This window comes from Acytostelium subglobosum, assembly GCF_000787575.1.
Source record: "Acytostelium subglobosum LB1 DNA, scaffold: scaffold2, whole genome shotgun sequence".
Lineage (NCBI taxonomy): Eukaryota > Evosea > Eumycetozoa > Acytosteliales > Acytosteliaceae > Acytostelium > Acytostelium subglobosum.
Window position 1 is genome coordinate 793,857 of NW_012236530.1, and position 21,781 is coordinate 815,637.

The following is a 21,781-nucleotide window of genomic DNA, read 5'->3' on the forward strand; positions in this document are numbered from 1 at the left end:
TTGACAACACTTCCCGAATCAATCACATGGATTCTAGTGAACAATGGACTTGGCAGGATCTGATCAGTGCAACAAATACCATTCCCAGATACACTTGAAATACTCGAGTTTGGAGATGCTGCAAAGTTCAACAAGATGATCACACGGTCGTCACTGCCTGACTCCATCACCAAGCTATCATTTGGATATTATTACAACAAACCAATCACTGCTGAAGCAATGCCTCGATCACTCAACACATTGATCTTGGGATACAAGTTCAACTTACCCATTCAATCAGGGTCGTTGCCACAAACTATAACAAGTCTGACATTTGGAGATAAATTCAATCAACCTATTAGGCTTGGACAACTACCTTCATCACTCACTCATCTTGAACTTGGGTATCGTTTCAACTCAACAATCGAACAAGGGTCACTCCCTGTGTCAATTACACAACTCAAGTTTGGCGTACTTTATAACAAGTTGACTGATGGCTTACTCACTCCGCTGGCTGTCCTCAGATCATTGTCATTTGGCATGGAATTTAAAGGCCCATTAACACCTGGATCACTCCCTCCATCACTTCAAAGTCTCGACGTTGAACAATCTAGAAACATAGTGATACTTCCAGACTCTTTGCCTCCATCGCTCACTGAACTTTGCTTCCAGCATCACAACCAATACCTTGAACGAGGGATGTTCATTTACCAAAGAAATCCTCCATTCTTTATAAAGAGAGATACGATTGTGGCTGGTTCACTGCCACCTTCAATCAAAAAGTTGATAATACTCATTAACATGAAGTTGGGGATAGATCCTGGATCGCTGCCACAATCACTTCAAACATTGATCATAAATGGGACAACTAACTTGGTGTTGGGAGAAGGTATACTTCCACCATCTCTCACCGAGTTGTCATTTCCAAGGATTGGCCATCTCACTATTATTGGTGCCAACTCAGTACCATCAAATCTTCGTTGGATTACAATCCAAAACATTCATCATATCAAGTACTTTGAACACCTTACACAGATTGAACAAGTGGAGTTTAGTGAGCCATGTCTCATCTCTGGCCGACATTTATATCCAAACGTATTATATACAACAACAATAAGATGTAATATACTCAAGATAACAGTTGAAAGAGTGAACATAAGTACTGTCAAATCCAAGTCACGCTTTGCCAATCAAGAGGAGATCTACCATGTGGTCTCAAAAGTGATTCTAGCCGCACCTAATGTTGGAACATATATGGTCGATCATTGTAATGCTTTTCCAAACTTCACTTACTACTTCCGAGTGATTGACGATCACAATGTAATGATTGTTCGTCCTAACTTCACATTCAAATTCATCACTTTGTTGGAACTTCATAATAATAAAGTGATCCAATGAATGTGTGAATGAGTGTGATCACCTGATTGGGTGATCATTTTCATTCGACCAATCAAACAATCAAAGATGTACAACATACCAGATATAGTTATAATTGATATATATAAACTACTTAATGATGTTGTGGACAAGGTGTGTCTTGCATTGTGTTGCAAGAGATTGATGGCGATCTGGATAAAGTTGGTGAAGTTGCAGAAGGAAATCAACCAAAGAAATACAACTTATGAATGGTATTACAACAAATCCTCACCAATCTTACAACAACAGCAACAATCACTTCCCGATTCAATCACATCGATGCGAGTGACTGCTGATCCTGACGGTCTCGGTCTCGCCTCAGTGCCATTCCCAAAGTCAAGTCTTTTAAAACTCGAGCTTTCAGACTCGTTCAACCATATGATCTTACCGTCCTCATTGCCAGACTCCATCACCGTGCTAACACTAGGCTTTTATTATAACCAACCAATCAATGTTAATACATTGCCCAAGTCACTCAATACATTGACCTTTGGCCAAAAGTATAACCAACCCATTCAAACTGGTTCTTTGCCAACTACCATCACTTGTCTAACCTTTGGCTATGAGTTCAATCAACCTATCGGGCCTGGACAGCTCCCATCATTACTCACTCAACTTGAATTTAGATATCGCTTCAACTCAATCATTGCTCCTGACTCATTACCTCACACGTTAATACAACTCAAGTTTGGTAAAATCTTCAGCAAGTTGACTGACAAACTGCTCAGTTCACTACCGATGCTCAACAGCTTGTCTTTTGGTTTTGGTATTGTTGGACCATTAACACCTGGATCACTCCCTCCATCACTACAAACACTCGATATTGAACGATCGCCTAGACTCATCGTTGATGATCCGCAATCCATCCCCCCTGCGCTCACCAAGTTGAGTGTCTTTGCTCAAAGTCAGGTGAGCCCATTCCCTTTACATCTGTTATCACTTAGAATATATGAAATCGATGACATTACACTGGTACCTGGGTCTCTGCCATCGTCATTAACAGAGTTGATAATAGTCAGCAGGATAAAGATAGTGCTCTCACCAGGATCACTACCTCAATCACTTCAATCATTGATCCTTTCGGGACGGATGGACCAAGAATTGGCTCAAGGCACACTACCACCTTCGCTCACTCTTTTGTGTCTTCCAGACAACTGTACACTCAACATTGTGGACACAATACCATTGGGTCTTCGCAGTCTCTCCATAGCAGGTGTTCACTTGGTCAAGTACTTTGAACAACTTACACATCTTGAGCATGTCGAGCTCAAGCTTCCATGTGATTTGGACGACACGAACATCTCAACATTGAAGTGCAACAGACTAAAGTTCACAGTCAAGAGTATATACGTTGATTGTGACCCATCGATGGACTTCACATTTGCCACGCGGACAACTACTCCTGATGAACTCTTGGCTGTCATTACAAGAGCTATTCGTGCCTTTCCAAATGTTGACACATTCGAAGTTGTCCAAGAACTACATTCCACACACCTCATCCGAGCGATTGACAATAATCAATTTCTGCACCTCCATTCCAATCATTCATTCAAACTAATCACACTGTCATCATAAGAATCATGATTGACTATTCATGTTGTTTAGAAAGCCCTCACCCTCAACCCTTGCCCCAACCCTCGACCCTCGATCACAAAGAACTTGTGAGAAAGTTTCACCTTTTTGTTTGATTCATGGATGTTCATTCTTTCATTCATCCATTGTATAATATATAATACATACATATAATAACTGTTTCATCATTGATACACTACTATAGTCTGTTGTCTATTAATCATCAGTTCAAATATAATAATAATGGATACAAACAAAGATATAATACATCATGATGTTGTGGTTAATGATTCAAACACTACAGAGCAGCAAGATGTCGTTCATCCTGAGACATCAAAGCATCAAAGATATGATCATTCAATGTTGGACAACTTACCAGACATTGTTATGGTTGATTTATTTAAACTACTCAATGATTTGGTCGACAAGGTGTGTCTTGCATTGTGTTGCAAGAGATTGATGGCAAATATGAACAAGTTGATGGTATCACTGAGGCAGAATGCTCAAAGAAATACACCCTATAGATGGTCAGAGACGACAGAGTTGCCAGAGTCAATCACATGGATGCGCGTGGACTCCTCCCTCAGACAAAGTAACATACCCTTTCCCAAGTCACTTGCAATTCTTGAACTAGGAGGACGATTCAACCAGATGATCACACCATTATCACTGCCCGACACCATTACCAATCTCTCACTTGGCTACTTTTTCAACCAACCAATCAATGTTGGTGATCTGCCCCAATCACTTCAGACCCTATCTCTTGGATCAATGTTCAGCCAGCCATTACAGATAGGGTCGCTTCCATCATCACTCACCACGCTCATACTTGGCGATTATTATAACAATGTAATCAGTGTTGGTACTCTGCCTCAATCACTTCAGACCTTAACCCTTGGCTCAACGTATAGCTTGCCCATTCAAGTTGGATCGCTACCACCAACATTAACCAGTCTGACCTTAGGCTACAATTTCAATCAACCGATTTCCAATGGACAGCTCCCATCTTCGCTCAATCAACTATTCTTTGGATATTACTTCAACTCATACATTGAGCCAGGCTCACTCCCTCACTCGATCCCACACACAACTCACTTTTGACTACTCCTTCAACATGTTTGACGAAGGCCTTCTCAGTCCACTCACTCTCCTCAACAATTTGACATTTGGATATTCATTTTTGGGTCCAATTACAATGGGATCACTCCCTGAATCACTCCGATCACTCAATATCGAACAATCAAAGAGGATAATCATTGAGCCAGATTCCTTGCCTACCTCGCTCACTCAACTCAGTGTTTCAGGTCTACTTCCAGATCAACCGCCCGCCTTCCCTTCGCTTCAATCGTTGAGAATTAGGTTATTAAATGACAACATTCTTGCTCCTGGATCACTTCCATCATCAATAACCAAGTTGTATATATCAACCGATCATCAGGTGTTGATCAAACCTGGATCGCTTTCATCATCACTTCAATCAATTGAGCTTGATGGAGACTTTTGCAATGAGTCTCCAGGAGACAAACTACCATCATCACTCACCAAGTTGGTCCTTTCACAATGTAGAAGAATGAAATTTGATAAAGATTCATTGCCATCTGATCTTCAAAGCACCTCAATACCCAATCTGGAATTTGCCAAGCAATTCGAGCACCTCTCACAACTTGAAACAGTTGAGTTGTTGTATGACTTAACTGTCAAAGGCAATGACACGCCATATTCAACAATACGATGCGATAAACTAAGATTCCAAGTGCAACGAATCAATCTTGCTTATGACCCTGATTGCGACATGGATATGAGCCCACGCGTAGCAACGAAGGATGAATTGTTGGAAGTTATTGCGCGAGTTGTTCAAGCCACTCCAAATGTTGGAACGTATTTTGTGGATGAAGATGACTGGAACATTCACCAAATCAGAGTGATTGACAATAACATTGTTTTGATCTGTACCAATCATTCATTCAAGTTCGCCTCAATCTAGAAATATTAAACATTTTATAATTGTATTTCGGATAACAAATAGAAATAATAGTCTTAACCGATATTAGAACAATTAATTCCCCTTTGGAAATTGTTTCTAGTTTATTCAACTTAGGTGTACTTGGAATAGGATTCATTGGTGCTAGAGTATTGGTTGGAGTATTGATTATTATCTTGTTCACCACCTTGGAGGACACCATCGTTGCTGTTTGAGTCGTATCCATTCTCGATGACCTCTTTGTTGTTGTTGTTCTGGCTACTTATGATATTGTTGTAGGTCTTATTATCTCTTGCATTCTGTCTTTGTTCAGAGGGAGCCCTGTCGTTTGAATTGGCATTGTTGGTTTCACCACCGAGTCCCAATACATCCTGGACGACCTCAACACCCTTATCAAAGACAACATCCTTTACTAATTAAATATAAAAAAATTGGATAGAGAGAGAAGAATGAGAATAAATATTAGAAAAATAAAGGTAGATAAGGGTACTTAAATATTACTTTACTTACATCCCATATTTCAATAGTTTTGTTTGTTAGTTTAGATGAATAATAATAATTAATTATGTTTTGTTTTTGTTGTTGAAGAGGATACGATCGTATGTATTTATAATGAATTCTCTTATTAAAAATAATATTCCAAAATCTAAACGTTACAATTTTAATTGGTCATTCTACAAATAATTGGTGGGATCAAGAGGAAGGAGGTACGCCCACCCCATAAATTATCGGGGGTAGCTGGCTTGAAAAAATCATCAAAGGGGTGAAGATCAATTCATACATATTTATGGATATACATATGTATGTTTCAATCTCCACCTAGTACTGTAAATTATTTGATGAACAAACAATAAGCCAATTAAACTAATAGTTTCTCTCACTCAACCCCACTATTGTAGAATTCCCAAGATTGGATTGTTTTACCCAATCGAAAAAAACATCAGGATAATGTAGGGAATGGGTGGATAAACACTCAGAGAGGGTGATATTTTTATTTGGATTGATTGAACCACACTTTCCTGATTGTGTTTGTTCAATTAATTGATTAAATAATTGAGGGGGTGTGGAGGGAATCCGATTGGTCCAATCCGAAATAGATGACATAGTAGGAATAAGCATGATCAAGTGTTGTTGACATCATTGTCAGCAGCACACATTATTAAATGTTCTTATGTGTTGAAGTAGTTCTTGTTGTTGTTGTTTGTGTCGCCTTGTTGGTTTGTGTGAAGTAGTTGTAGTGGTTGTAGTACCTGTATCTGAAGATGTAATAGTGCAGTCCATCACCTTTCTTATTTTTTTGATGTCATTATTTGTAGTCCCGTCCACTATTGGCATCTATGACAGTGTGATAATTGTCAAGGAACGATGCCAAGTAACTGTCGACCATAGAATCAATGACCTTCTCCGGCTTCTTTGACTCCGGTTTCTTGATAATGCCACGAATTTGTTCTGTACATTTCCTTCTTTCAATTTCAATCAATTTCTCAACCATCCTGATCTGGTCTTTGATCAATCAATCAATCATCCCACACAAAAAAACAAACACATAAATGATCATCACTGATACCTGCTATGGAGTCATACCTTTGAGGAGGAAGAATGGTGACCAGGAACAACAACAGGAATGGGAGATACTTGTTATACAACACTTGAAGGGCGAACATTGGGCCTTCCCAAAGGGTCATCCAGAACCAAACGAGACAGCATTGGAGTCTGCCAAGCGTGAACTACACGAAGAGACTGGTTTGGTGATCGATACATTGCTGGTTGAACAACCATTGACAGAGCACTACAACTTTGAGAACAAACGTGGCGATACAATCAACAAGTCTGTGCACTACTTCTTGGCCCAAGTGAGCGGCACTCTCGTACTTCAAGCTGAGGAGGTGAAGGACTCGCGATGGGTGCCAATCAATGACGCTCATACACTTCTCACATTCGATGCCGCCAAGAACCTACTCAAGTCTGCAATCGACGCATTGCACCAACACTCAATCAACGACAAGATGTTGGATTCATTCCATGCCAACAAACATCTGATCATCGACTCACACAGCCACATTCACGAAGATGTGGATAACCTCGAGTTCGCAGACATCAAGCTACCCCTGCACTGCACCTGGTTGATGGGAACGACCGTGGACGACTGGACACGTGTCAACAGATATGGTGACCGTCTGGGCACTCGCACCATTCGTTGCTTTGGCGTGCATCCCTGGTTCGTGCATCTCGTGCACCCGCCCAAGGAGCTGCTGGACACAAACCCCGAGCAAGACCCAACCAAGATGGTGTCTGACACCTACCCAACGGTGATCAACACTGCTTGGCCCGACCAGCTACGTCAACAACTCACACAGTATCCCAATGCGATGGTCGGTGAGATTGGAGTGGACCGCGTGACCAAGTGTCGCGCCACTGGCAAGAACGAACAGGCTGAGCAATGGATAGTATTTGATCAACTGATCAAGATTGCAGTAGAATTCAATCGTCTTGTCAGTCTACACTGTGTTCAACTTCATGGCAAGCTCCTAGACTACTTCATCGCACTACCAATCGATCAGATGCCGAGGAAGATTGCCCTTCACACGTTCAGTAAGTCCACTCACACAATCAATCAATCAATCATACTGACTCAAGCACAACAACTACAACAGGCGGCAAACCATCAACTGTTGACTCATTCGCCAAGATGAAGACCAAAGGCAATCGCTTCTACTTTGGCATCTCATTCATTAATCTCTCATCATCAAAGGTGTACAAGATGATCAAGGTATGTATTATGTTGGATTGATTGATTGAAAGTTTATTGACTCCATGCTATCAACAACAGTCGATACCTGATGATAGACTATTACTTGAGTCTGATCAAAACACTCCACTGGAGGCAGAGTCGAGCATATTGGATGTTGTAATGGCCATTTGCAAGGCCAAGGAATGGACAGTGGAACAGACGATCACCATCACCAGACAGAACGCCATTGAGTTCCAAGCATGATGGTCATCAATCCACGATCAATCAATAATCATCGTCATAACCATAGGCATCATTGCTTCTCCAGTTTGGCTCTGGTACAAAGTGCTTGTCCGCCAACCTCATGAATCCAAACATGTCGCGATGAAAGAAGTTACCATCAAACAATACGCCCTTGGAGGCAATCCTTCGAAGACAGGGGATGGAGATGTCGCCGTACTCCACTTCGAGAGTCCTCGCTCTGGGAAAGGTTGTCAACGACCGTCCAATAAAGTGTGGAAGGTCCATACCAAAACAGTCGTCGTCGTCAATCGTGGAGGTTACCTTGAGCTTTAACTGTCGACATCGTAGTTTGGATGGCTGCGCCAAGATTGCTGGTCCACGTATCATGATCTCCTCGTCCACTAGCACATAGTCGAGATGTGTAAGATGCTCAATCTGCCTGATGAAACTGAGGCTTGGGATGGACAGCTTGCGCAGGCCCACAGGCCAAGTGTCGTGGACGGTAATTGTCCCGCCCCTAGGCAGCATCAACTCGGTGAGGGACGGTGGGAATGTGCCGCGAGGAATGTCGCCAGTAGAATCATACACGCAATCGATATCCAGGGACAGCAGGGTCAATGGGATAGTACCCTTCAACGACTTTAATGGAAACTTTCCCAACAGAGTCAGCTTGGTGAGGGTTGGCGGAATGAATCCCATTGGCAACGGGGCGAACTTTGAGTAGCCGATGGTGAACGATCGGAGTGAATGCTGAAGTGATCCAATGTTGGCAAAGGTGCTCTTAAGCATTAATGAGTTGCCGTCTATGCCTGATCCAAAGGAGAGGTGTTTGAGCAAGGGTGGGAGTGATCCTCGTGGCAACACCTGTTTAAACTTCTCCCCCTCTAAGCTCAAAGCAATGAGAGACCGAGGGAAGGTACTTGTCGTGATAGGTTGATTGAAGGCATCACCAAGTTTGAGATGTTTGAGTTGAATGTTCATGAATATGCCTTCGATTGTTTGATTGAACGAGTGGCCCAATGTCAACGTGGTGAGGCTGGCTGGGAGGGTTCCTGGATCAATCAACGAGTTGAACTTTCCAACAAGTTTGAGCGTCAACAGTGATGGCGGCAACACACCCGGTGTGATACGTTGATTGTGTTCAAGATGTAGTTTGGTGATGGATGGTGGCAGAAGACCAGGTGAGATGGTGGTGTTCAACTTCAACTTTGTTATCGTGTTTGGTAGGGCATCAGATGACAATCCATGCTTGTAGCTTAACATATCCAAAGAGCAAAGTTCCAATTCCTCTTGCATGACAATCCAAAGCACAACCTATCAATCCTATCATCTTTCAAATAATTAAATATAATTATTAATGTTGTTAATGGTAATCTATCCATCATTAAATATAAGTTATACACATAACTAGTTGTAATTATTTGATAGTTTGGATGATTGATTGAGTGAATGAAAGAATGATCAAAAGTGATCGAGTGTGTTAAAAATGGTCACGTGATTGATTGGGTGTGGACTACCACAACATCACTTTATAAAGGAAGGGTCATAGCACGACCCAATGAAGTGCCAACCTTAACCAATGTCTCAATTGGCTTGGCACTGTTGACAACAATGTCCTGATCATAGGCAATAGTGCCCTTCTTGAACAACAACAAAATGGTCGATCCTCCAAATGCAAAGTATCCTTGTTCATCGCCCCTGAATGATCATTGATTGAGTGAGTGAGTATGAATGAATGAATGAGTATGAATGATTTGGATTGACTTACTTTTGGACATGCTGTCCTTCGGTGGTGAGCAGGTTGATGGAGCCAACCATGGTGGCACCGACACTGACAAAGATGACGTTGTCAAAGCACTTGGAGTGGATGATGGTGACACTTCGTTTGTTCTCAGTGTAGACGTCAATGTCTTGGTTGATGGCCACTGGGTTGACGGTGAAGTACTCGCCATCAATGTGTTTGGTGGTGCCAATCACTCCATCCACAGGTACATGGAATCTATGGTAGTCCTGTGGCGCTAGTCTTGCAATAACAATCGAACCGCCCTCATACTGTGAGGCCAAAGCTTCATCCTGCAACAAAGATGCCAAAGTAAAGTTCTTGCCCTTGATCCACAACTCCTTTGCCTTGTCAAGTGTTTCGAATACATGTAGACGTGCATCAGCTGGCGAGACTGCGATGGACTATGTTTGATTGGTGTGTCGTGTAAGTATGAGTGATTGGAACAATTCCAGTGAGTGATTGGATGGATTGATTGAATGAGTAGTTTGGTGTTTGGAGTAGTCCAGAAATTGAGTGTTTTGATTGAATAAGTGGGATAGTTCCAGGACCAAGTGTGGCGTGATGGTGATCAAGATACATACTGGGTTACCAACCTCGTATATTGGTCTGGCGGATAATTTTAGACGACGATAGAAGAACTCGTTGAAGTTCTTGAAGGAGGTCAGTGGTTCCAGGATCTCATCGATGTTGAGGTTGTGGAACTTGATGAATGGTGGGATGTCCTTGACACTGTCAGCGGCAGCATACTTCTTGCCAGTCTTGTTGGTGAGGAACTTGAGCAGACGTCTCACCTGTGTGTTGTTGCAGGCACTTCTGCCAGACTTTGTAGAGTACATCACACGCATTGCTACCTCAATGTAATGAGGTATCTTCTCCTCCTCCAACTTGCCAGTCTCTCTATTATGAACATTGATCACCTTCATCTTGCGATTGTCCACAGTCTTCAATGAAGAGTGATGACTCTTTGAGAAGATATTATCTGCAATAGTTGAGTATGAATCTGAGATTGCATATGTCTCCCTGTGTAAATGTGATTGGTTGATTGATCGAGGGTGCCAGTGCGTGAGTTAGTGAGTGTCCTGGCGCGTCATGTGACCATGGCGGGATGCATACCAAATCAAGTCTGGATTGCCATCCAACAATCTCTCTACAATCTTCTCTCCCTCCTCAGTCTCACTAAAGAATTGCTCCAACTCTGATACAGAGATATTTCCATCTCCATTGAGATCAGCCTTCTCAAACTTAATTGATTGATTGGTTGAATGGACTAAGTTAGTGAATGATTGAATCATTGAATGAATGAATGACATACCATTGTCTCAATCTCTGACATTGGGAAGTCAGAGTTGACAGAGGTGATGAGTGCAGTGTAGTCTGGCAGTGACAGTACATCCTCGGCTTCGTTGTTGGAGAAGTGTCTGCAGACACTTGTCCAGAATGCAGAGTATACCTCCTTCTTTGTGATAAAGTTTGATACCAAGTGTATCTCACCACGATCTGTCTTCTCCTTCTTCTTTACAGGGTACCACTTATCCAATGTTCCCCTTGACAATGCTGGTACATCAAGTTCAATCTCTCCAATATAGTCTAGTTTGATTGAGTGCCCAAGTAAGTGAGTGAGTTAATGGTGATGAATGAATGAATGAATGAACATACCGTTGGAAGTGATCTTGTCCCAGTCCCAGATGTCAAACTTGATGGTGTAGGCAGACTGTGATGCACGGATGACGAGGTTGTGTGATTCGTCCCATCTTGGATTCAAGGTCTTCTTGATGACCTCACTCTTGTACACCTTCTCACCTGCGAATTGAATTACAAAGAATGGATCCGATTTGCCATTTGGGTCCATGGCAGGGAGGTTCTTGCCCTCGACCACTATAACATTATAAGGTATCATAACATCATGATTGTCAGTGACTGAGGTGTCCACTGGACACTAATTATCAATCATTTCAATCATACCTTTCAAGTTTAGAATGCCAATTATAGGATCCATATTATATTATATAAATACTTATACTAATGATTGTTTGAATGAATGAATGATATCACAAATTGATCTTCTCATTTGTCTCAGCGTGTGTCTACCAATGTAAATTCTAATGAATGATCATTCATCACACACACCCACACTTGCACTGATCAGATTTTTTTGACCAGAGGATTGTGGTCGTCATCACCTGGCACCAAGGTGTGGTTATGTTAGCACTCGGTGGTACACCAGTGACATAGTTACTGCAGAGTCAAGACATCCATTTAAATTCATCTGACAATTTACTTGTTCAACTCATACACAGAAGAGTGACCTGCGAGTCATGTTAAGTTCTTGTCTTAACTACCTACAAACAACCAAACAACACGACTCTCATCTTATAATAGGTTATAAATTTTATATATACCCTAGTTGTTAACAGAGTTATAGGATGACCTGGAGACTAAAGCGAATGCGAACAAGTCCACGGATAGACGTGGATGGTATTCATTCATTCAATCTAACATTCTTTCAATCATCACATTAAACATTATTATTATTTGTATATGTTTGTGTTTGTTGGACCACCAACACGATAAAGACACCTTGTGATCGGAGGTAGCAATATTGTCCCCCCCCCCCATTGGACCACCTCTCTGGGCTTGAACCCGAACAAACAAGAACCTACAAGATGTTATAAATGGACCGCATACTAAACTTAATTCTCCTAACCTGATCATGTCCAAACATAAGTATCTAGATAGTAATTCTGATGGGAATGGTTAGGATCATATTAGCAGGGACACGGAAATCCCACATTATAATACAATCATTCCGGAATGATCAACTTTATAAGGTTCATTGTATTGGACATGTTTTAAGTGATCTTGTTGGACATCCCATCCCATGTCAGAGAGGTGGTCCATCCGCGCATTAACTTAAATTAATTAGATCCCGCACTCACTCCCAGACACACCACAAACACGATCAAACAAATAACTGATGATGATGATTACAATAATATATATGTAAACGTACACAAAAGAACTCTGACGAAGAACATATATTTAAATGATTCGAATGAATGAAATAGGCTAATTATAGTGACATAAACCATCATCAAGTCGACAAGTCTAAATCGGCAAAAGAATGGCGCGCATCAATGAGTTGCCCCCAGACATGTGGTCACAGTGACCCACCTCATGTGGTCATCTTGGTAATGAACGCAACCATATTTGATTTTTTAACTGTTTGACGTTTGGAACCTTCAAGAACTCCTATTTGTGTCATCGTGTGTGTATTGGTGAATGTGGGATGTGGGATGTGGATGTTGGGGGTTGATGGCTGATGAAGTCCACCAAGGTTTGCTTGGAGGACCACCAGTTAAGTATGTTAGTTCCAATTCAGAATCATTCGTTCATTCATTCATTCAATCATTCAATCAATCTATCAAACAATCAGAGATGAAGATTATATTTATTATTTATTTGACTTTAACATTATTATTGTTGAGGTCCAATGCAGCAACAGTTCAATGGACTGGAGCAAACTTGGAAGATAATTTCCAAAATAATACACTTTGGTCAACTGGTACAATTCCTACAAATGTAGATGATGTTGTTATTGATGTACCAAATACTATAGTAGATATTACAACTACAGATGTGAATGTTGCATCATTGACATTAGGTCCAACAAATAATAATATCAATTTGATAGTCAATAATAGTTTGACTGTCAATAAAATAACAATTAATTTTGGATCAACTCTAATATACAATCAACAACAACAACAACAACAACAATTCAAAGTAGTACAATTGATCAACAATGGACAGATACAAACAAATGATCAATTCAACTCAAATGTATCATTGACAAACTCTGGTGCATTCCTCCAATGTAAGATATTCAATCAATCAATCAAAATGACACTCACTTACACTATACGTCAATGTAAAAGATGCTACATCAACAATGAACTCAATATCCAATACTGGATTGTTCAGTGTCCAAGCCCCTTTGATAATCAACAAACTGGAACATAATTCACCAGGATATCTATTGGTCAACAATCAACTCACTATCAATGGTGATGTAAGTCTTTGAATCATGGATTGAAAGATCCATAATGGATACTAATATTGACAATTATAATTTATCGATAGAAATCCAATCCAACTTTATTGAGCTCCACAGCATTATTCAACTATTCATCAGTTCAAACAAACACCGATATTAATATTTCTGTATGTTCATAATCATCATATTATTGTGATATTACAATATTTTATTTATATTAATATTCTAACCTTTTATATAGGATGAATCAGATGTCCAATCAACATATACATCACTGCGGATTCAATCCAATGGAAATGGTCCAAGACAATTTAGAATTGGTGGTGGTTTTGAAGTTGATAATTCAAATATCACTTTGATCAATTCCAATATGGTACATCAGAACTCATCAAGTTCAAGAATATCAACATCCAACATTGAATGTTCCAATAGTCTATCATTGAATGATAACTCCATGTTGGTGGCCAAGTACTCAAACTTTAGTATTGGATCAATTACAATTGGTGGACAGTCTAGAATGGCACTTGAGGAATCAATTTTGGTAGTGTCATCATCATCAGAAGGTAGCAATTGGCTACAAAGTGATCAATCAATTGTATCAATATCATCAAACTCCATTATGAATATTGGTAATCACATGTCATTACAAGATACATCATCATTTATTTTGTCCAAAGCACAACTCAACATTGGACTGGGATCAACCCTTACCACCCAAGCTACACTCACCATCACCAACTCCAACGTTACCCTATCCAATCTTCAATCATACAATCAATCAATGATATCAATAATCGACTCTTCTATTGATGTATCCAAGACCTCAGAGATATCTGTAAGTCCATTATTCAATCTATCCACCCCTTGCCCTTACCCTTGCCCTAACCCAAGCCATAACCCAAACCATTTTAGGATGATGCAAGGTTTACATTGTCATCTTCCAAGATTGGTGGACAAGGATGGATTTCAGTGAGAGGCAATACAATTTATAATGCAGTTGGATCAATTATTGAGGTTCAATCTTCATTACAAGTTATTGAATCTGCTTCATTTGTATTATCTCCAGATTCAACATTGAATATTAGAGGACATGTTATATTTGGATCAAACAACACTGCATCCATTGGAACATTGACCAACACTGGTCTACTTTCAATCTACAATCAATACCTTAACATTGGAACACTACAAATCAATGATCAAGGTACCATCACACTAAGTGTCAGTTCCACCAACTCAACTTATGGTATGTTTAACATAATATTAATAATTTGATTAATTGATCACTAACTTATTCACTCAATCAATCAATGAAGTTAATGTTACATCCAAGGCCACCCTTGGAAACAATGCCTTAACTGTTAGAGTCGCTTCATACCTTAAGAATGTCAACTTCACATTGGTCACACTTCCAGTTGGTACTAATTTGGAATCGGATGTATTGAAAGGTGTGAAGTTCTCAAGTTATGATCTTGAATCTGGTGATGATGTTAAAGATATCCCATCATCAAATTATAGAGCTGAACTAATTGGTAATGATTTGGTAGTATTCATTGGAAATGGTGATCGTACTACACCATCAACTGGATCCAAACTATCGAATGGTGCCATTGCAGGAATTGTTGTTGGAGGTGTTGTCGCTCTTGCCCTACTCATTGCATTGACCATCATAATCATCAAGAAACGCAAGTCCACATCCTCATCCAAGTCCAGAAGATCAAAGTCCGACGAAGGAACAGCTCAACTTAGTAACATGAAACCATAATCCATAAACAATAAATATAATTATTTATAATATAATATAATTCAAATTATGTGTGATGTGATTGATTGGGGTGGAATGGTTCCAGGTCACATGTGGGTGGGTGAGTTTAAATCGTACAATGATGGGATTTAATCTCTCTTTTTGTCTTTAGACATCAAATAACCCCAGTTTTGTGTGGGTAAAGAATAAAGAAGAATGTTTGACTTTGACTGATGATCAAAAGACGCGCATTATGATAAAAATAGAACACACTCAAAACTCACTATCTCTCTTTTTTTTCCAACAACGAACAATTGTGATGCTTGCAGCGCTTACAAACAGTGTTTTGAGTTGGAAAGAGCGAAACTTATTCCCAACCGACTAAATGGGGCACGCCAGCACACACAATTTCCATCATTCAATCACAAACATCTTCTTGTTGGTGGTGTTTGTTGTTAAAGTGTGTGTTTGGTTGACTCTGCAGTCTGAGAGTGAGTCAGTCTTGTCATTGGCTGTAATCATATTCATACCTAACTTATAATAATACTTATTACTTACTTACTTACTTATATCTGTATCACTACTAACTAATTATTATAATCATTTATTAATTATTAATTATTATGGGTAACTCAAACAGTGTGATCGCTCCTGATTCATCTACTGATGATGTTGAGGCAGATCAGGTGGCACCTGATAAGTCATCGTCATCATCATCATCATCACATTCTACAACGAGGAATAAGTACAAAGTACAGGTAGTTGATTTGGATGGAAGACTACACGTTGACTTTAAGAATAGGAACTTGAAGAAGTTAAAGTTGGAGATATTCCATGGTCTGCTCGGTAGTGTGGAGATCGTCCGACCAGACTCACTGAACAACAGTGATTATCTAAAGAATAGGAATACGAATGATCATGTAGTATACAAGTCTGCAACACAATCACAGTTGACACAATCACAACAATCACAGACACAAACACAACAGACACAGATGACACAATCACAAACACAACAGACACAACAGACACCACTGATACAAGTACAACAAATACAAGAACAACAACAACAACAGCAACAGATTGCTGTTGCCAGTCAATCGGCTATTGCCAACTCTATCGCGACTACTACGCCCCCACCCACACCCCCACCCTCGACAAAGCCATCGGGCTCAAAGAAGGGATGGTCGGCCGCCTCGCCCAGCCCCACATCTCACACGGTGTCCAAGAGCTTCATCGAGCTGAATCCAAAGTCCAGCAGCGAGCAGGCCACCGCCAAGCGACCACCATCAAACTCGTCGCCACCAGTCGTCTCGCTCGACCAGGAGCCAGAGCGCGTGAACAACTCATTCGTCAACTCGTCGCCGTCCAGCTCACCGTCCAGCTCGCCCTCTAAGAAGTACCGTCTGCACTCACAGTTCAACCCCGACCTTGAGATCGAGTCGCTGGCCGAGATCATTGCCAATGAGGACAAGAAGACTGTCAGCGTGTCGTCCGAGCCCATCTCCGAGTCGCCCACGTCATCATCCTCGCCTTCTCCACTCATTAGCTCTTCGCCTAGCCAACAAACATCCACTCTGACGGCCTCATCAACATCAACATCAACAACACCACCACTGACGGCCAGCGGTGGTGCGTCCAGCAACAGCAAAGAAAGCGGTAAAGACAAAGAAAAAGACAGCGAGAACAAGTCATTTTACAAGACGATCAAGAAGACGATTGGCAAGCCAACCTCGAGACATGGCACACCCAAGCAGATAGTGCCGCCCGTCCAGCTGCAGACGGTGGATGGTCGCAAGATTGTGTTGCACTCGCTCGACCTCAGTCTCAATCGTTTGGAGTTTATCAAGAATGAGATATTCGACATCCTGGCCGAGATGAGTCTGGTCGAGATCTCATTCTCCTCCAACTTCTTCACCATCGTGCCACCCTTCATCGAGGTTGTCAAGACCCTGACAACCATCAACTTTAGTCGCAACAGGATCAGCAAGTTCCCCATCGATGTCCTCTCACATCTTCCACTTCTGACGCATATCTCAATGGACAAGAATAGGTATGTGTGATTGATCGATATGGAATGATCCCATCTAATACTAACATGCACACTCATACATAACAGCATCACGTCCATACCAGAGGACATTGATAGGATAAAGAACTTGAAGTACATCTCGATGAAGTACAATCATATTGACTCTTTGCCAAACAGCTTCTGTAACCTTACTCAATTGGTGACGATCGACTTTACTCACAACAAGCTGAAATCACTGCCGGCTAACTTTGATCAGCTCGTCAATCTAAAGTTCGTGTGGATCGGCCTCAACCACATCCAGACGCTGCCAACGATGCGCTCGCTGGTCAACCTGCACCACATCGACGTGTCCTCCAACAAGCTCAACTCAATCTCTGCCGACCTGGCCCTGCTGGCGCCCAAGGGATTCAAACCCGGCCGCAACGTCGAGGTGCCACTGGTCGAGGGTGGCGGTCTGGGCTGTCTGAAGGAGATCAACATCAGGGACAACAGGGACCTGTTGTCGATACCCGCTGAGTTCAAGCTGGTCGAGTCCGTTCTGACCATGTTCACCAGTTTGCCCACAGAGATCATCCCCAACGTGTTCCTTGGCGGTCTGGACAGCGCAAATAACGCGTCCATCCTGCAGCAGCTTGGAATCACCCACGTCGTGCTGGCCATTGGTGACCTGGCGCCATACTTCCCTCGCAGCTTCAAATACTACACGATCGACGATGCTCGTGACACTCCCAACTACGACCTCTCCGTCCACTTTGAACAGACCACCGCCTTTATCGAGCAAGGTCGCAAGGTTGGCGGTGTACTAGTTCACTGTCGCGCTGGAATCTCACGTAGCTCAACCCTAATCATTGCCTACCTGATGAAGTACCATCAGCTAACCTACAGGAATGCATTTAACTTTGTACAAGTATGTATTGTTAGACGTCGCCACATCATCGTTAGTTCGCTCACTAACTCAATCAATCAATCTTCTTAGGCAAAGAGAACACAGATTATGCCCAATGTAGGATTCAAGGAGCAGTTGTTAAAGTATGAAAGCAAGTTGGACATCAACAATAAATGCCAGCAGCAGTCCTGATCATTGCGCTAAGGATAGGATGTATTTGTAGACGAACCAAACACGATCAATCAATCAATCAATCAATCAATCAATGACTCTTTATATATATGTACAGTAACATTGCGCCGCCTCAGCCTATCTAGCTGGCCAGGCTGAAGGATTATCACGACACTTTTGTAACAGACCTTCCAACTTCTCCTGCACCTCCTCCATCTTTTTGGGTCGCAGCTCTGGATCTTCCTTGAGCAGGAGCTGGCACAATAACTTGGCATCGGGCTGCTTGATCTTGCTAAACTCGAATGATGCCTTGCTAAAGTGATCAGAGTACTGATAGCTTGTGATCAACTCATACATGAGTGCGCCATAAGTGTATATGTCAACGCGCTCATCGTACTCGCCATACTTATCATGCTCGGGTGCACAATAGTGTGGCGTATGGCTCTGGCCCGTGTGTCCCCAGTTGTGTTGCTTGTTCCTGGTCGTCGAGATGCCATAGTCTGTGACCTTACAGCGGAAGGGTGTGTCGACGCACTCGTTAAACAACAGGATATTGGATGGCTTCAAGTCCTGATGGATGTAGCCCAAGTTGTGAACGGCCACCAACGCCTTGCATATATCGAGCAGCATCAACAACAGCAACTCCCATGGATACTTGTTATCTGGGCTGATGGTGCCAAGTGGCGCGCGTTCCAGCAACAGACCATATTGATCATTGTCCAAGTCTTGACAAAAGGCATGCAGGCCAATAACATGCACGCTTTGGATGTGCCTAGAGAATTATGAAGAGAGTGAGTGAGTCAATGATTAATTGATCCAGGAATAGACGATCAAACATACGACAAGAGTGATGCCTCGCGTCTGAACTTGTATAGGGTTACGAGCTTAGTTTCAGCATCCATGCCAAGTCTGTCGGAGCGAGATAGTGCGCCATTGTGTAGCTTGAGCAACTTGAGCACCATGTCTTTGCCAGCAAACTCTGGTCTTTTGGGCACAGTTGCTCTGTAGACATTGGCGTAGCCACCCTCGCCAATAGAATCACCTTGGTCCACCAGGGCAATTGGTATGATTGGTGCGATGATCACTGGGTCTGGGATGGTGACCAGTACCATCTTGCATGTGTTGCCCTCGCCCAATGCCAGCGCCAGGTTGATATCATTGTCGAGTGGTATCTCCTGTTTAGAACTGTGTACCAGTCTCATGGCAATGCTCATTCCCTTGTTGATCCCGAATGTCTTATATACCAATGTTGCAAACTCACGCAAGTCAGGCTTCTCCACTGTCAAGAACTTCTGTTCATCCTTGAAATGGACGATCACAGTCATCGGTACTGTATTGGCCAAGATGTTAGTTTGAATGATAAAGTGATGGCCATGGAATGGCCATTCCGGCTCGATTGATTGAACGAATGTTTGATGGCTGGGACCATCCTGATTGAGTGATGCAGTGACATACGTTTGGTGATGTAGCATGGCAGACATTCACTGCGCCTGAGACAGAGGTAGCAGATGTTGACTTTGCATGAGGAGCATCGATAGGGTGGGTAGGATGGAAGATGGCAGTAGTGGCAGGGCTCGTTTGTCGTGCCAAGATGGCTGAGATAGGATTGATGTAGGTCGATGATCTCATCGATTGGGATGGCAGCGACTTTGACAATGGCACTAAAGTTGTCTGTAGAGACGAGATGTAGATGATTGGACTTGGTACCCGAGTCGCCATGCACCAAGTTCCTGATCAAATACTTGCCATGTGCACGACTCCATGGCTTTTGTTTGCCGACGTAGAGCGTGGCGCCATCTCGGTTGATCTCGAGCACCTGACCTGCATCCTGATCGTACAGACGCAGGAAGTATTGGTCGTTGGTCTGACGCACCAGGAGGTCGGCCTTGGCCGCCAGCTGTTTTGCCAGTCTCTCCAGCCTCTCAGCGCGTTGGCTTGTCTTGGCCAAGACACGCTGCTTGATTATCACGCGAAACTCTCCAACCAACATGCTAAACAAGTAAAAGTGTAGGATGAAGTCGTAGTAATACTTGATGAACTCTTTGTGCATTGGGTATTGTTCTGGTGATTCCATTGTGACCTTTAGCGAGTGGTGATGGCCAGGAGAGCTGAGTGTATCATAAGCAGCATAGGTACGTCTATCCTCCACCAACAATATATCCACCAACTGTTCAAACTTGAGTCCCTTGGACAAGTTCTGGATGCACATATGCAATGTCATTGTCAGATCCAATGGAATGTCTTTGAACTTGTTCTGTTGGAATGATCGTTCAAAGGGAGATATCGGAATGATTCCAGAACAAGAATGATTGATTGATTATGTTAGTCAAGGGAACAGAGTAAGTGTGCCCGGCCCGCCGGCCACAAGTGTGAGGCCTAGGCCTAGTGAGGCCAAGATCATCAATCAACAACACATACAAAGAACTCGGTGCGACCTGGAGAGGTAGTGCTGACAAAGTGATGCTCCAGTGTTGCCAGGAGAAGTGTGACAGTTTCTAATGTGAGCTTTGATTGATAGGTTTGAACGATGCGATGTATCTTTGCTGGTGTCAGATCAGGCAGTACAGCATTTGGACCAGGTTGGTAGTTTGACAACTCTTCCAACACCTCCAAAGAATGCATATCAGTCCATCCAATGGAGCCCGCTGTGATCAGATAATCAACTGGAAGACAAAGCCACCAGTTCTTCATTGGGTCCTCACCCTTTGATCCTGATCTCGTGCCTGATCTCTTACGAGGGCTTGCCGTAGGTGGTGATCCAATCATTCTCTATCTTTCTTGATGTTATATATGTATGTTGTATGTGTATCTCTATCTTTGTTTGTATTTGTATATAAAAGGCAAATTGACACGTGGAGTGTCCCGATCTGGGTCTTGACTAGCAAGATTTGTGGGCTACACTCGCATAAAGAAGAAGTGGTATTGATCAACCTTACCACAATCACACACTTGCACCCTCAAGTTAATTAATCAATCAAGCACTCGTCCACACACACAATCAAGTCACGTGATCATTCAAAGAATACTTATTTCAAATCAACCGAGTTATCTTAACAGGTTCTACAAGCACGAAGGTCGATAAACTTAAACATCAAAGGTTCGTAATAATAATGTACATTATCAATAATAATGATAATAATAATAATAATATATATAATGTATTCCAAAGGTGTTGTCGACAACTCCATT

The 21,781-nt window shown here is 42.1% G+C and overlaps 10 protein-coding genes across 10 annotated transcripts; 6 read left to right on the forward strand and 4 right to left on the reverse strand.

The window, feature by feature from the left end:
• Nucleotides 1–288: 288 nt before the first annotated feature.
• On the forward strand, nt 289–1,371 carry SAMD00019534_010890 (hypothetical protein; the record flags this gene model as incomplete). The annotated part of the gene is made up of 3 exons (XM_012903056.1): nt 289–423; nt 493–600; nt 718–1,371. Coding segments are annotated over 3 exons (897 nt in total), but the record flags the coding sequence as incomplete, so codon positions are not given.
• Nucleotides 1,372–1,674: 303 nt separating this feature from the next.
• On the forward strand, nt 1,675–2,970 carry SAMD00019534_010900 (hypothetical protein; the record flags this gene model as incomplete). The annotated part of the gene is made up of 2 exons (XM_012903057.1): nt 1,675–1,895; nt 2,022–2,970. 2 exons carry the CDS (start codon nt 1,675–1,677, stop codon nt 2,968–2,970), a joined length of 1,170 nt encoding a protein of 389 aa, XP_012758511.1.
• A 240-nt stretch (nt 2,971–3,210) lies between these two features.
• On the forward strand, nt 3,211–4,065 carry SAMD00019534_010910 (hypothetical protein; the record flags this gene model as incomplete). The annotated part of the gene is made up of 1 exon (XM_012903058.1): nt 3,211–4,065. A coding segment is annotated over one exon (855 nt), but the record flags the coding sequence as incomplete, so codon positions are not given.
• A 996-nt stretch (nt 4,066–5,061) lies between these two features.
• SAMD00019534_010920 (hypothetical protein) lies at nt 5,062–5,465 on the reverse strand (the record flags this gene model as incomplete). The annotated part of the gene is made up of 2 exons (XM_012903059.1): nt 5,062–5,360; nt 5,459–5,465. The coding sequence occupies 2 exons, from the start codon at nt 5,463–5,465 to the stop codon at nt 5,062–5,064; spliced, it is 306 nt and encodes a 101-aa protein (XP_012758513.1).
• Nucleotides 5,466–6,498: 1,033 nt separating this feature from the next.
• Nucleotides 6,499–7,943, forward strand: SAMD00019534_010930 (hypothetical protein; the record flags this gene model as incomplete). The annotated part of the gene is made up of 3 exons (XM_012903060.1): nt 6,499–7,540; nt 7,603–7,718; nt 7,779–7,943. The coding sequence occupies 3 exons, from the start codon at nt 6,499–6,501 to the stop codon at nt 7,941–7,943; spliced, it is 1,323 nt and encodes a 440-aa protein (XP_012758514.1).
• Nucleotides 7,944–7,967: 24 nt separating this feature from the next.
• SAMD00019534_010940 (hypothetical protein) lies at nt 7,968–9,218 on the reverse strand (the record flags this gene model as incomplete). Its single annotated transcript, XM_012903061.1, has 1 exon — nt 7,968–9,218. A coding segment is annotated over one exon (1,251 nt), but the record flags the coding sequence as incomplete, so codon positions are not given.
• Nucleotides 9,219–9,463: 245 nt separating this feature from the next.
• On the reverse strand, nt 9,464–11,641 carry SAMD00019534_010950 (hypothetical protein; the record flags this gene model as incomplete). The annotated part of the gene is made up of 6 exons (XM_012903062.1): nt 9,464–9,620; nt 9,691–10,106; nt 10,287–10,725; nt 10,819–10,946; nt 11,018–11,292; nt 11,362–11,641. Coding segments are annotated over 6 exons (1,695 nt in total), but the record flags the coding sequence as incomplete, so codon positions are not given.
• Nucleotides 11,642–14,540: 2,899 nt separating this feature from the next.
• SAMD00019534_010960 (hypothetical protein) lies at nt 14,541–15,524 on the forward strand (the record flags this gene model as incomplete). Its single annotated transcript, XM_012903063.1, has 3 exons — nt 14,541–14,594; nt 14,672–15,005; nt 15,076–15,524. The coding sequence occupies 3 exons, from the start codon at nt 14,541–14,543 to the stop codon at nt 15,522–15,524; spliced, it is 837 nt and encodes a 278-aa protein (XP_012758517.1).
• A 602-nt stretch (nt 15,525–16,126) lies between these two features.
• SAMD00019534_010970 (hypothetical protein) lies at nt 16,127–18,613 on the forward strand (the record flags this gene model as incomplete). Its single annotated transcript, XM_012903064.1, has 3 exons — nt 16,127–17,556; nt 17,623–18,442; nt 18,512–18,613. The coding sequence occupies 3 exons, from the start codon at nt 16,127–16,129 to the stop codon at nt 18,611–18,613; spliced, it is 2,352 nt and encodes a 783-aa protein (XP_012758518.1).
• A 117-nt stretch (nt 18,614–18,730) lies between these two features.
• SAMD00019534_010980 (hypothetical protein) lies at nt 18,731–21,358 on the reverse strand (the record flags this gene model as incomplete). The annotated part of the gene is made up of 4 exons (XM_012903065.1): nt 18,731–19,364; nt 19,433–19,922; nt 20,048–20,846; nt 21,011–21,358. 4 exons carry the CDS (start codon nt 21,356–21,358, stop codon nt 18,731–18,733), a joined length of 2,271 nt encoding a protein of 756 aa, XP_012758519.1.
• Between the last annotated feature and the right edge of the window lie 423 nt (nt 21,359–21,781).